At 31.6% G+C, this 15,664-nt stretch overlaps 1 protein-coding gene across 3 annotated transcripts in view; it reads right to left on the bottom strand.

The window, feature by feature from the left end:
* The window catches only part of LOC148230649 (uncharacterized), a 28,914-nt gene extending 13,250 nt beyond the window's left edge, over window positions 1-15,664 (bottom strand). Inside the window, exons 1-2 of one of the 3 annotated variants that reach the window (XM_088195352.1) lie at window positions 15,484-15,664; window positions 2,967-3,265 (exon numbers count right to left, since the gene is read on the bottom strand). In XM_088195352.1, coding sequence (XP_088051478.1) covers window positions 2,967-3,101 — 135 coding nt within the window. In that variant the 5' untranslated portion in view covers window positions 3,102-3,265; window positions 15,484-15,664. The remainder of the gene's footprint in view (window positions 1-2,966; window positions 3,266-15,483) is intronic. The other 2 variants (XM_088195354.1, XM_088195355.1) reach the window with 2 other exon arrangements.

The raw sequence follows: 15,664 nt of genomic DNA, 5'->3' as shown, positions 1-15,664 counted from the left end.
AATATCGGCTTTTTTACTACCAAGAATCTGTCGCAAGCTTATGATAGTAAAATGGTTCTGGAGATATGGAGAGGGAAATTTGCATTTCGAGCTGATCGATTTTTCGCTACAGACGTGCATTAAATCAAGACCATGCTTAATAGTGACCGCTTTATAAAGACACTTGAGATTGGTCAGGCAATTACGAAAGGTCAGGATGATCAGGGACCTCGATGGGTGCCGCATCAATTGATTCAATACAAATATTCTATAACTAATGTTTTTTTAAATAATCATAACTTTGTTAGTGATCAACGTTTTATAAGCGAATTTGAAATATAAAGGCAGTAAACTTCAAACTGTGAATAGCGTAGCAATAAAATTTAAAATAATTTTGTTTTTTAAAAAATGAGCACTGACCTATTTAAACAGATCTAAGCTATTTTAGGGTCAAATATTACTGGCAAAACTTTAAAAGATATTTAGGATTGATGAATGTGCGTAGAAAGACCGACAAATGGTGACGGGATTTAAGTAATAAAAAGGCGCAAATGTGTTGCGCAAACGAAAAAGTTGAAGTGAAGAATATTTTTTTAAAACTATTTAGTTAATATGATATTAGTGATGTTTTTTTCTGATTTTTTAAATAGATACGTTTCGGTAAATTGATAAACATCATGGTGATAGCAATAAAATATGGTATTGTAATGGTATCGTATTGTAAAACACTTAAATTTGCTGTTGAAATCTATATGCGTGGTTATTTTCTAATACATTTAACTTTTCATGACATATTCTAGAACAAAACATGTATAACAATGTGCTTCATCGCACAGATTTGTAATTTATTTGGGTGTCTTATATCAAGAAGGTTACAGATTCCATCAGCACATATGCATTAAGCCAAAAAGATGTTAGTATTTGTTTTACGCGAGCAAATGAGGAGCTCAAAGGCACTGTATAACCCTCAAACATTTTTATCTTGTCTGGTTGCTAAATAATTCAACTGACTCACTTTTAATAATAAAACCTAAAAAATATAAGAATATAAATAGTATTCATATTTATTTCCAACAAAATTCTTACGAAGTATGCAGTATTTGAAAAAGCATTTATTCAAGTTACTAACAAGAAATATTTACAATCCGAAGATCCTTAAAGAACTTCGTTTTTGTATGCCACCTAAATACTAGCGCTTATATTGTTCGAAATACCGCATAAAAAACAGGAATACTAGACTTTTTAACCATCTGTCGAATAGTATTTTTGTTATTTTGTATTTTTTTATGTACAGGGCTCATTGGCGTTATGCCTTTTACATGTATTTAAATAAATAAATAAGTATAGTACGAACTACTTCTCACAATTGGGTAATGAAAAATTAGTCGGGTCGGCAAACCGCGGCTCGTGAGCCGCATGCGGCTCTTGTGGTGAGCGCGTGTTGTCTTGTTTTTTGCCAAATTTACAATTTTTATTTTTTTCTCATTGATATGTACACTTATTATGTTATATAATGACGTTATTACGAGCCTAATTATTAATCCATGATGCTTCTATGAACCCTTTTAATATTTCAGTATTAGATTTTTAGATTCTTGAATCGATTATACATGGAAAAAACGTAAATATCAATCGCGCAGCTTAACTAAGTAAATAACGGCATATTTGTGCAATAGTGAATAAGAGACGAGAGTAACCAGACGGTCAACACAAAAAAGTATGATTGTTAACTTTATGTCTAAATGCATGGAAAAAATCACCTTTTATTAAATACAATTGTGTCAATTGTAACGGATAGACAGGTGTAAAAAAATAATTTGTCTTAAATTAAAAAAAAATAATCACGAAATAGTAACTTTCCATTGTACAATTCACCACGAGGCGTTTTGTACACATATATTTCCAGAAAAAATTGTTAAAGAGTTACTCCACCATCGTCAATTTGAAGGGTTTTTAAGTGAAATGGATAAAGACTATCTCCTTCACAACAAATTGTTTTGCCTTTCAAGGAGTTTTAAAGCGTTTTAATTATTATCCTAAAAGAATGTTCAATATTCAGAATTGACAGAAGATCGATGGTTGCAAAAATTAAATTTCATGGAAGATTACAAATTAGTGTAACCAGATGGAAAACGTAAAAAAGTATGATTGTATCTTTACTTTATGTCTAAGTGCATGAAAAAATAAAATTGTGGCAATTGCAAGGTGTGAATTTTAAAAAAAATCACGAAGTAGTAACTTTCCATTGTACGATTCACCAAGAAACGCTTTGTGCATACATTTCCAAAATAAAGTATATAAGTTATAAAATTGATAATTAAGATTACCAAGAGCGTTGTGGTAAAAGTGTCCCACATCAATTTGAAGAGTTTTTAAGTGAAATGGATATCAAGAATTGCTCCTCCACAACAAATTGTTTTGGCTTTCAAAAGGTCAAGTTTTAAAGCGTTTTGCTTCTTATCCTAAAAGAATGTTCAATATTCAGATCAGTGATTGCAAAAATTATATATCATGGTAGATTTCATATCACAACTAAATTTCTTCAATCATAAATTACAAGGAATAGAAAACATGAATTCAACTCACTTAAATAAATCGTATTTTAAACCGTTGTACTACTCATATTTGGCTCTTTTGGTCCATGAGTTTCCATGCCAGATCACACGTTTCCATAGAGATTCTTTGCAACTTGAGATGTTTTAGTGCAGTTATGGATTTTAAGATTTTTTGATGAAAGAAAGACGATTTCAAAAAGACTAAAAAACTGGACGAATATATGTATGTTATCATTATTTCTAAATACACACTTTGATTCATAGTGGTAGAATTACCTGTAATCACATTAAACATAATATATAACAGTTGTAGGATAAATGTAGCTTAATCGACAAGTGCCAGAAAAGCGTGTAAATAGTTGAAAATAATATATCTATGTTGTGATGTGAGTGTCATAGCAGAAGAAGAAATGTCAGACAGGTTATACATACTTTTGGTCTCACCTCGTCGGAGAGATCTTCGAAGGAAGCGAAGGGCGCAGGCCCCATTCGGGGCTGCCGCGGCGACCTGGGGGCCTCTTCTGCGGGGGCCCTCCCCCCGCTGGCCCCCGCCGCCCCCTCGATCATCGCGGACAATACCCCCCGCTATCCTCACCACCACCAGGCTCGTCTTAATTGAAATGTTCCGTTCCTCGACTCCTGATCTTATATCATATTTTATTTTGAAGCACTCGATTCTTTCCCTTACTCATTCAACAGTTGCGAGTTTTGAGTTTCATTCGCCATTGTCACTGAAAACCATCAATATTAAATGTGCGACACTCGCATTTTTACACTCTTTATACAAAAAAACATGTACGTATGCATATTGGGGTTATAATGCTGCTCAATCGATAACATCGCTTCGCAGGTTAAATTATGGATTGTTCACGATTGTAAACACCACTTATGTAATGGCGCTCATTCTCTTCCATTGACTTCAAAAATATGTTGTAGTTCGATTTATTGTATCATAAGGGAAAAAATGATAATTTTTGATCAAACAAAGAAAACAGTGTATTGTTTGCCAAATGGCACTTATGCTTATTTATATATTAATATAGCGAACGACCTTAAGATACGATAGTTGGAGTTTCCATAGAGGTCAAGTTTCAATAATAGTAGATTATCTAAAAGGCAACTGTATATATATATATTTTTTTATTTTTTATTTTTTTTAGATTAAATTAAGACCATCGTGGCCTAACAGGTTACCCCAATGCGCCACGATGGTCGAAAACAAATTTTAAATTTATAAAACAAAAAAAAAACGTATATATACATAAATAGAACAATACTTAAAAATAATAAACATAACAAAAAATTATAAAATATCAAAATTAAATGAAACAAACTGGATCAGCTCCTTGTAGCTAACATTAAACAGGTCAATATGTAATGCAAGCGTATTAAGGAGCCGTACGGCCACAGCTATAGGCGAGTCAGCAAGTGCGGATGTCCTAGCCCTAACTGCCATCAAAAGAGGTCTCGATCGTGATTCTCGAAAATGTTCCGGAACCCAAAACTGGAATTCCTCGAGAATAGCTGAATTGTCGACAGCACCTTTTAGTAGTTTGAAAAAATGCTTAGCGACATACAGCTTTCTGCGAGAATTCAGCGAATCATATCCCAACGCCCCTAAAAGAAAGGCGCTGGGATATAAGTACGGATAATAACCAAATGTCCTTTTGTAAAGGTATCTTAAATACCTTTTTTGAATTTTTTCCACTAAAAGGGAATATTTGGCTATTCGGGGATTCCAAATTATAGATCCCGATTCAAGAATGCTACGAACTAAGGTGTCATAGAGGATGCGAATAACTGACGGATCGTCAAAGTGAAAGGCATTCCTCATAACAAAGCCGAGCATCTTGGAAGATTTATCACAGACGTCGTGTATGTGTAGAGAGAACCTCCATTTGCTCTCGAAAGTGATTCCGAGATCTTTAATGGAAGTTTCTCTAGTCAAAATGTTACCACCGAGATGGTAGAAATAAGCTGATGGCGAACGGGATCGAGAAAATGACACAGTATGGCACTTTCCGACACTAAAGGGCAGACGGTTAACGGAAGCCCATCTCCACAGAGAGTCTAAATCACTTTGTAGAGAGGAGTCCGCAACAGATCGAATGCATTTATATAATTTTAAATCATCTGCGTACAGAAGAAAACTTGAATTTTTAATTGCTGTATTTATGTCATTAATAAATAACACAAAAAGCAGAGGTCCCAGATTGGATCCTTGAGGAACCCCCGAAGGGGTAAAATATTCCTTTGACAATCGGCCACCATAGGTTACAAACTGTCTACGATTGCTTAAATAACTCGAAAATAACCGAGTTAAATTATCTGAGCAACCGAGGTTCGACAATTTTTTTAATAATAACGTATGACAAACTTTGTCAAAGGCTTTCTCAAAATCTGTATACACGACGTCTACTTGAATTCCGGCATCGAGAGAAGTTGTCACCGTTTTGGTGAACGACAGAAGATTAGTAACAGTGGAACGGGCAGGACGAAACCCGTGCTGTTGGTCTAATAAAACTTGCTGAAAGTGATTGTAAAGATATTTATGAATAATTATTTCAAATAATTTAGCAGGAGCTGACAACACTGCTACTGGTCTATAATTCTTTATTTATAATTTGTCACCTTTTTTATGAATTTTTATGAACTTTTGTGCATTTCCATAGATCAGGAAATGATGTTTTGAGAATCAGATCATAAATACATTTTAGAGGAGCAGCGAGACTTACTTCGCAACCCTTCAAAATAAAATCGGGAATTAAATCAGGTCCAGAAGAACGCCCTGTCTTTAATTTATTAAATCCGTATTTAAGATCTGAGTGCTCAGTTTCTCTGATGGTCAGTACTGAAGACCAAGAACATGAAGAAGGAAGCGACTGAGCAGAAGGCGAAAAATATTCCTCGAAAACAGAACGAAAATATTGCGCAAAACCGTCAGCAATATTTTGTGAACCGTCCAATGTTTTATCGTCGAGGTTCATCACTTTCAATATATATCAAAACATTTAATTTTGTGATTTATTTACATACAAATTAGTATTTGTTACATAATCTTTACAGTTGCGCTCATGTTTAAATCAAAGAAATATGATTCGCTCATTCCTAATGAATTAAACTTATAATATAAAACCAACCAGGATTATATAGAAAACGAATTCCATTCGCGTAAAAGCTACTTCTTAATTTAATCAGCAGATAATCCGTAAATAATTAAGAAATTTAGTTAATCACAGTAATAATTCTGAACTTCGACAATTTTAATTAAGATTGAGAATTCTCGATCGCATTCTATAATCCTTTATAAGTAGCAATCTTAACTATCCAACACCATACGTATACGTAATTATACTTATGAAGCGTAGTTTTAACTTCAAATTACAGCGTATCGCTCCATTTAAATTAAAAATTCATCAATGTTGCTGAAACCCACGCTGCGATGTTAATTAATAAACATTAACCAGCTTTATAGATTTAATAAATTATACGATACGGTCACAATATCACACATTTAACCGCAATATACAATTTAAACGACAACTTCCTCCGATCTCGGCCCACTTAACCGTGATTTGTTTTGCGCCCTTTTTACGTGTGAATAATGAATTTATAACAATGTGTGTTTTACACCTTCGTAACGTTGCACGGAAATGATAAAGGGTGTTACCGTGTAGGTATATTTTTTCGTTTAATCAGATTATAAACATATAATACTAATTTAAAACGCGCGCACGGAAAGTCATAGTCGTAAACTAACACGGCAAAAGCGACAGATTGGGAGTTAAATCATAATAAACTTAAATCACAAAATTGACACTAAGTTTCTATTCTAAATTATACAGGTTGGGCCAAAAAATGCAGTTGAAATCTAAAAACTATCTTTCAGTCCATCCTATATAATAGACAGTAAATACATATTTAAAGGGGGTTATATTTAAAAATACACGTACATAAAATAACTTCTTTATCGAAGAAAACCCGTTATCGTATAACGATCGACGTTACTATTCTAGAGCTTTTTATTGGAACATGCAACACATAAAAAACTATCGTAAGACTTTACATATTATACAACCTTGAAATCGTTCTTTTTAAATATCTATTTATAATATTATATTTATAATATAATAGAATCACTAAATATTTCAATAATTACAATTTATAACACACATGTATATAATAAGTACAAAAATACTTACGCCTGTCACCGTTATAATGAAATTATTATATAATAGATTAAATCATCAACACTATATAAATTAAAAGAAGGGTAAATATTATGATGATATAATAAAATATTAGCAGTTTTAAATATAATATAGCAAGCAAAAGGATCACAATATAATAATACACTACTATACTACTAATCATGTATCTATCTACTAATGTTTAATTATGATTATATTATAGGTACATAGTATGATAATATATTTAATTATTAGATAGTTTATTATATATTTATAAATAACATGACATGCAATCACGATGCAACGTTGTAATCATTCGAACTATAATGACGAGCTTTCATGCCAAGGCATTCAACAGTAAAGTTCGCAAGGTCTCTAAATTTTGGGGTCAAACTTTTTGGAAATGCGCCAAAGCGAACCTCGCAAGTGTAACTATGAAAAATATGTCATGAGTCGAAAATGAGATAATTTAGTATCATACGTAATTTTTCAGCGATCGCCATATTATAAGAAAATATGCGTAATTAAGTAAATTGACATTATAAAATAAGCGTTAGTAAAAATATATAAATAATATATAATCGTTCGAAGAATCATATTAATTAAAAAGGTGCTACAGTTTTATAACGACAGATGTTCAACAGTTCTTCGAATGACCATATATAATATAATTTTAGTAAAGTTAAGAAAATTTGATAATAACCCTATATAACAGTGGGTACGTTTAATATACACGAAGTGTGCTATATTGGCGTAATCAAAAAATAAAATATTTCGGAGCTTTACATGGGTCAGAGTAATTGGATCTCGGGAGACGAATGTGACCCTCTGGACCTCTCACTCCCTACGACTAAGTAACGCACAATGGTAGGTCCACATTTTAAGCGTACAACCTACCCTATTATATCAGGAATGAGCACGCTTTTTGCCTCAAAGATTAATCACCAACGTCAGTCAGAGGCTCAGGTGAAACAAACCACTATAGTTGCTTACTACATTTTTAGTTAAACATTCAGTATTTTGGATTTATATAGTATGGTTTCAAATTTGAATTAACCCCGAATGAAACTCAATCTAAACTTATCTCGTAAAAGGAAAGTTCATCGTTGAAATGTAACTTTGGTCCCTAGACAATTTCATTTCTTCGGTGGTACAAATGGTACCGATCGGTCCAGATGTGCCAAAAATAAATATGATATTAAAAAAATTTAAAAGTTGTATTATTAATGATTTTTTTAAATTTTTTGCTTAAAAAAATATTTTTGGAACAATCAATGTCTAAAAGTAAGAAATAAAAAACTTAAAAATTAGTTTTTGAGTCGTAACCAAAAATGCATAAAATATTGAAAAACTTTTGTGTAAAAATAAATATAGTCGTAATCTTAGTATTTAATGGGTTCATTATTATTTTTATCTAAATTATTTACTATATACAAAAAAATGTTTTTCTATGATCCATAATAAGAATGTAAAAGAAAATACGAGATGTTACATTAATACCTGCTAATATATAAAACCAGATAGCTCACATATGACGTCATCAGGAAAAGTGGATAACAATCATGCCGAGTAAATCTTTTTTTAATAAAAAACATCCATATTAAATTAATTGTATATGAATGTTATATAAAACTGCAGTTTTCCTAAATAAAATATTTCCATGAACACACAGTCGTGCTGAAAAATACTTTTTAAGAATGTGACAACAACAACTAAAGTTGAATACACGTTTTGTGGCCTACACTATATTTGCGTTAACGCATTCAGTTCAAGAGCTATCCATTTCATCATTATTCATAAAGAGATGGCAAGTTTGCTATTACTATTAGCTCTAAAGCACACGATATGGATATACGTTCGATATACTTATCATTATTCCGGTTTATTTTTGAACAGATTAATAGAAAAAAATTCTATAAATATTTTCAATAAATAAACCAAGGTTCATATAGTATTTTTTGTGAAGAATTGGGGTAAAGTTGTTTTGCCCTGCATATGCAGTTAAATAATTAAATAAAAATCATAAATGCCGAAAATTTAAACTTCTGTAGCTCTGAGCCTTAATTATATATGATGATGTAGAAACATAAATTTGCTAATTTATAATAAATTAATGTGTACCATTTATTTTTTTTCTTCCTGATAAACGTGAATGCTATTTGTATTATTTATATTAATTTAAAATTATTTTTACACCTAATTAAACGTTTTAAAACAATCAAAACTGATGGGGCAATACCCACTTCGATTCTAACACTCCCTGATGCCCGTGACGTCATGACAATACTGCAACTAAGCTATTTGGCCTTTATAAAGATGGGTCTCCAAACTTTTTCAACCGTTATACTCTTAGGTTGCAACTACTCGTGCAACTCTTTCGCGAGTTAAAACTCGCAATTAATTTCGGGGTGGAGGCCACGTCTACACTAAGTAAGTTTTAACTCGCGAAAGAGTTGCGCGAGTAGTTGCGCGCAGCGTAAACACAACCTTAGACCTCTTATAGACTACCAAAATAACGCTTATATAACGCTTAAGTTATACTTATGATTTTTCTATTATTTATATAGTATACTTAATAATTTTATTAATTTATTTTAATTTTTATTCGTTCCATTTTTTTTACAAAAATATGATTTATAATATTCATAATAATATGTAAAAATAATGATATGAGTGTTTTGCCTCTTTTTGACATTCACATTAATAAGTTATATGACATATTTATTTATTTAATCTTCCGTTGTAATCTAATAAGTGTAACCCCAATGCGTTACAACTGAATAAATCCGTACCAGCTGGATAAGTCAATCAGTCATACTGTAATCATTAACTAGGGAATCGATGACACATATATAATTATATATAAATTATTATGTGTAATATAATTTATAGTCAATAAAAGTAATTTTGCAGCTGGAGCCGGTTTTTAATAATAGTGCATTTTCATCAATAAAAATTCGAGTCTACTACCGTGGCTCGAACCCGTAGCCTCTATGTTACCAGTCTGAGACGTTACGGACTGCGCTATTCCGACCTAAAAATGTTTAAATATATGTATATTTATAGCAATTTTTTGTCGACCCCTAAGCCTGAATTCTCTTATAAAAATGTCATATCGACCACTTTGCGAACCCCTGAATTAGACTAACTCTATAATATTATTCTATATATTACAATCTTAATGCGTCGTTTTAATTTTACACTAATCGCGCGTTGCCAAAATAAATTTCGCCTGTTTGTGAATGAATAAGATATTTTTAAGTTTTTAAACATTATGGACCGGAACAGCAGCTATTTTGAAACTGAGACATACAAGAGCGATTTTTAGAAGAGCTGATAAAACTTCGGACTAAACTAATCATGTGCACAATATCATTAGTTTTAATGTAACACTTATAATATACCAATTTTACATTAATGAGATAATAAGATTTTAAATTTAAAATTTGAATGCAATACTAAACATTATAAGTTTATCTTATAAAAAATATTTTTAAAAATAGTTGAAATAATGGAAAAGCTATTAAAATTATACTTGATGAATTTTAAATTTACACCAATTTTAAATACACTTTTTAATAGCCAAAGTATTCAGATCATAGTCGAAAAAATTACATTGAAGTTTTTGGGAAATTGTTATCAATATATATTTTAATACGTTATTTTATATAATCTAGGGATTTTTTACTGCATTTCCTTTCGCTCGCTCACGTGTTAAGTGACGAGAGCGTGAAAGATGAGGGCGGAACGCACGACCTTATCTCTCACTCACTCTCGTCACTTAACACGCGAGCGAGCGAAAGGAAAAGTATCTCACCCTACGCGCCTGATATGTATATATGTTACATGTAAAGTGTGAATTACGAAAATGCATATATTACCTAGTCAATATATGCACTGTCAAATAATTTCAGTTACAATACACATGAAATAATTTATGAAAAATGTAACTAGCCATTGTACGCTATCATTTCAGTGTTTTTCAAAGTATTTAAAATTAAATAATTTATATATTTATTAGTTAATTTAAATTATTTATGTAAGGTAAATCTTTATGAGAGTTATTCATGTGGTGTTCACTGTTCTGTGCCGCTCACTCACACCTAACCTGTCCAACGGTAAATTTTTTATTGGCTCTACGTTTAATCGCTCGTGTTTAGGTTCATTGACGATGTAACTAACTCGCGTCGGATAGTTCATACACTCACTAGTTAAAGCATAAAATATCCAGTGAAAGTATATACGAAATTTAGTATTTAAGCTTTAACTAATTCATAGTTAGTGGATACTTTGTCTAGGCATTGTATATTTAATCGAAATTTAACACTTTAACTGTACATATATACATAATATCATATACATAATATAAAACCATTACACCTACACAATTTGTATATAAATATAATACAATGGTCCCTATTAAAATTCGAATGCGTGGGCAGCAAAGCATATTTTCAGATCCTTTGCAGACCGCAATGCGACCCGGGAGTTAAAAATTCATTTGAGTGATCCAGACTTGGGAATTAAAAAGAAAACGGCATTTTCGTGAAAATCGGCCAAGTTACAACAGAAGTCGGTAACCTTTTTCGACTCATAAAATTTTAATTTAAATATATCTAAATAACCGCGCAGATCAAACATTTTTAATATAAATTTTAATTAAAGAAACTGTAAGAAAACGTTGGAGCTCAATTAGCCGTGTAGCACGAAATTTTGCTTTATTTTATTAATGAACTACAGTTTTTTACGTGTTTACTTGATTATGCGATATTGAACTCATAGACAGATATTTTATTTTAATAAATAAACGAAAATCATTTAGCTGAGCAGCAAAATAAATAAAAACGGGCCGCAAACATATAAAATATTGCTGAATTTTGTCTGTGGGCAAAGCTTTTGCCAGCATTGACTGTCAAAATAAAATTAGCATTTACAATTGAATAATTAATCCAATTTTAAAAAATCATAAGTGTGTATACATATTTTACTGTTAAGTGTAACAAAATAAAAAGTATAGAGGTGTATTTAAGTGGATATTTTACTCATAAATATTTTAGGCTCAGTAAGCAGCGTAGCGCGAATATTTTTAACAACTAGTTTGAGTTTATATTTGTTCACATAGTGCTTAATTTAGAGACAATATCACTCATTAGTAGCTATTTTAATTATATAAAATATCTATATTCATTTGGCTGCGCAGCAAAAAAATCTCTAAGCGCACAAAATTGTGCTGCATTCGGCCCATAGGTCACGTTTTTTACAACCTAGGCTGAAACAATAGCTATCGGCAACTGTTGCATATGTAGGTCAAGTTGGCTTACCCTAATTCCACGTAGTCATAAAATTTTGCTAGATATTAAATAAAAGTACGTTATTTTAAGTGAACTGTCGTTAATTATATTTTTAGGTGATGGTAAAATTAAAACGCTCCGCCTGTTTTAATCAAAATTTACCTTAAATAAATGATTGAGTTGTGTCACTCTTGAAAGAGATTTTTTTAAATCTATTAGATCAGACATTTACATTAAAATCAACCGAACATCGGTTAAAGTTAGACAACGCAAACTTTTCTCGCCACACGTAGATACCAAAAGCAATTCGCAGCTTTCCGAAGATTACAAAGTTTTTTTTGTCTTACCGTATGACTCATTAAAACTTAACGAAACAACAAAGAAGAAACATTCAGTCTCCGAAACAACTCTGATATTCGAAGCAGGTTTTATATACTTTTTAGTACCACTCAATATACAACATGTACGTAGGTATTTTATATATAACCCAGCTACGAAACAGGTAACGTACAATAGAGAACGGACAAGTGACGGGTGTGGCAACTGCAGTACGCGATTCAAGCGAGTGATAACACTATCTACTCTAACTTCAGGACCCTGTGAACACAAATCGTAGTAGATCGATACTAAACTGTAAAATAGACCACCGTTCGTGACTTGTTTTTCTTGTCGGAATTAATGCCGTGACACAATTGAAGTTTCAGTGAAAAATGGGCTCATCGACATCCTTCAGCTTTTTATTGAAACATTGAATTTGTCCTTTTTATCACACAGTATATTATAAAATAATTGTTATGAAAAACTGACTTTAATAAATAGCTTATATTATCGTGCGTGTAAAGAACAATAGATTTCGTGACAACGTACATTTTGGTAAATGAGCTCTTGCCTTCATAAATATACAACATTTAATATTTTTTTAGTATGACAACACTACATGAATGAAAATTAATGATGAATAATATATATGTATATAAATAAGTACATACATTAAATTGTAACGTATATGGAAGACGCTTATTTTTTATAATTTAATTCCAAGGATCGATTTTTTCGAATATATGCAAATCACAACACTGCTTTAATAATTAAAATAAGCAGGCTATATACGTACATTACCCCACTTATTTTGATGATGCTAAAGCTATTACCGTCTTAATGTCTTGAAGCATATTTTTTCCACAGGGAATTTTAGTCAGTTTATTTGTCTTTAATCAACAGTTATAACCATAAAAAATAATGTTGCAATTGTAATTTCAAAGAATTTAAAAAAGGAAGTAATGTAACTATCGCGACTAAAAATATTGATTAATTGAATTTTTTTAATACATTGATAACGCTGTCAAAGCATTTGTTTCAAAAAACTAATTACGGATCATCGGTCGTCAGACAAAATTATAATAAATTTTGAAAGATTTTTTTAAATCTTCCATTGAGCATAAGTTAAATGCGTTACAGCGGGGTAAATCTGTACCAATTGGATAAGTCAATCAAACATAACGAATACCTACAAAGTATTAACCACCAAACTGAGTCTGAAAATCGGTAATATTTATATTATGAACTATAAATTATTATGTGTAATATAATATATGTAAATTTCAGCTGGGGCCTGTTATTAATAACTGCCTATTTTTATAAATAAAAATACGAGTCGCTGCAAGAGCTCGAACCCGCAACCTTGGATTTACCAGTCTGAGACGTTACGGACTGCACTATTCAGACAAGGCTGAATAAACCCCTTATTAATTCCAAAGCACAAATATGGACATCTTGTGTGTGTGTGGTGTCATTTTTAGTGTTCTATATTTAATGGAACAATATAATAAACGTCATTAAGTGACAATTAGACCAGAGTCTTCCAAGCGTGCACACTAAATCGGAATGCGGCAGGGTTGACTACATTGGTTAAATTGTTGATTTTTGAAATAGTTAGTTATTGCTATAATGGTTATTTTAATACACATTAAAATTAATAATAAACCAGGATGATGAAAAACAAGAAAAAGATAATCTAATATATATAATAATTTTCGGTGAAAACAACAATAATTTCGACGAAAAATAATAGTTTCGCAACATAAGATTGCGGTTGAATCGATAGTCGAATTTCCCTAGTTTGAAAAAATTGTTCAATAGTGGTTAGTATCTCACATTAATATTTAGAAACTATATAGAACACTTCGTATTCCCAAGACTTATAATAATAATGCAATTCTTAAATGCAAAAAAAAATACATCCAAATTTAATAAACTGTTCATAAAATCTTAGTAAAAAATATTTTATATTATATCTGTAATAAATTATAACTCAAAAAATAATTTCAAAATAAATTTTATTTTCAACCACAAATTTATATGAAAAAGTTTTTTTACTTAGACGAACGAAAACAAAATAAATAAACAATGTTATGATTAAATCGGGTTACTATATCGAATATTACACCAAATATAGATAGACTAAACGAAATTTTATACTTTTTACACTAAGCTATCCTATCATTTGTAATTTTAAACTAATATAGATTAATATATAATTTATTATATTATTTGTGTTATTAAATTTAATTATTGTACTATTATATTTTTTTATAATGCGTCCTGATACAAAATAGACATGCAAGGAAAAATGAGCTTAAGTAATTAAGATAAAAATTGGAACGCTCATAACGCTCGGAATTGGACAATGCATTAAAACACATCAATTAAAAAAGACCAGACTTAGTAAATAAAAAGAGCAATGTTTCTCACCACGATAATGCCAACCACGTGTAGCATTGCTCACACAAAAACTATCAAATTTTAATATTCTGAACAATAAATAAAATTATAAGGATATATTTGTACATTAACGCACACAAGTTGTATCGTGTATGTGCTCGATTTTTACAAATTAAATATATAGGTTATGGCCAAAAATATAACAATGGAATTATTCACATATATGTGTGTAGTACTCGTAAACGACACTTATTTAATTCAAATAATTTATAAATAAAATTATTATGTTATATACGTACATTATCACACGCTTAAAGTTGCATCGTGTGTAGGAGGATGATTTTTTTTATAATTACTTGTATATGTATTTATCGATTATGGCCAAAATTGATCAATCGATTTATTCTCGTAATCTTTTAGGTAATTTATTAAACTAAAATGATTAGGTTATATATGTACGTTAACACGTGTTTACCGTTGCATTGTGTGTGGCGGACGATTTTTAACAATAAAATGTATCGATTATGGTAAAAAATCTAAGAATCGGACCAATTATGATTGAAAATTTGTCGCGTGCTATGGCCGAACGTGCGGACCGCGAGGTGGAAATTCAACAAGTCCGCTACGCGCCCGCTATTCGTCCGCGGAAAGGAATGGAAATTTGTAGTTTTCCAGGGTCGAGTCGACAATTTGGCGAAGGCAGTTCGCGCATAACCTATTTAACGGATATATCGAACGGGAGCATACCTGTCCCGTGCGGCGTTCGGGGCCCCCGAGCTAATGGAGCGCGAGGGCGGGTCGCCGCATCGCGAAACGGTAAAGATGGCCGCCGGGTTTTCAGGCGCGGCGGTGGCCGGGGCTCCGGCCGGGGGGCTCCGACATGTCGAGCTCGAGATCGACCGCGCGCTCCCAAATTATGCAATGTGGT

Source organism: Plectrocnemia conspersa, unplaced genomic scaffold (assembly GCF_051122295.1).
Source record: "Plectrocnemia conspersa isolate PC_06_02 unplaced genomic scaffold, ASM5112229v1 ptg000010l, whole genome shotgun sequence".
Lineage (NCBI taxonomy): Eukaryota > Metazoa > Arthropoda > Insecta > Trichoptera > Polycentropodidae > Plectrocnemia > Plectrocnemia conspersa.
Note: the sequence above shows the minus strand (reverse complement) of the source record. Positions and strands in the feature narration are given on the sequence as shown.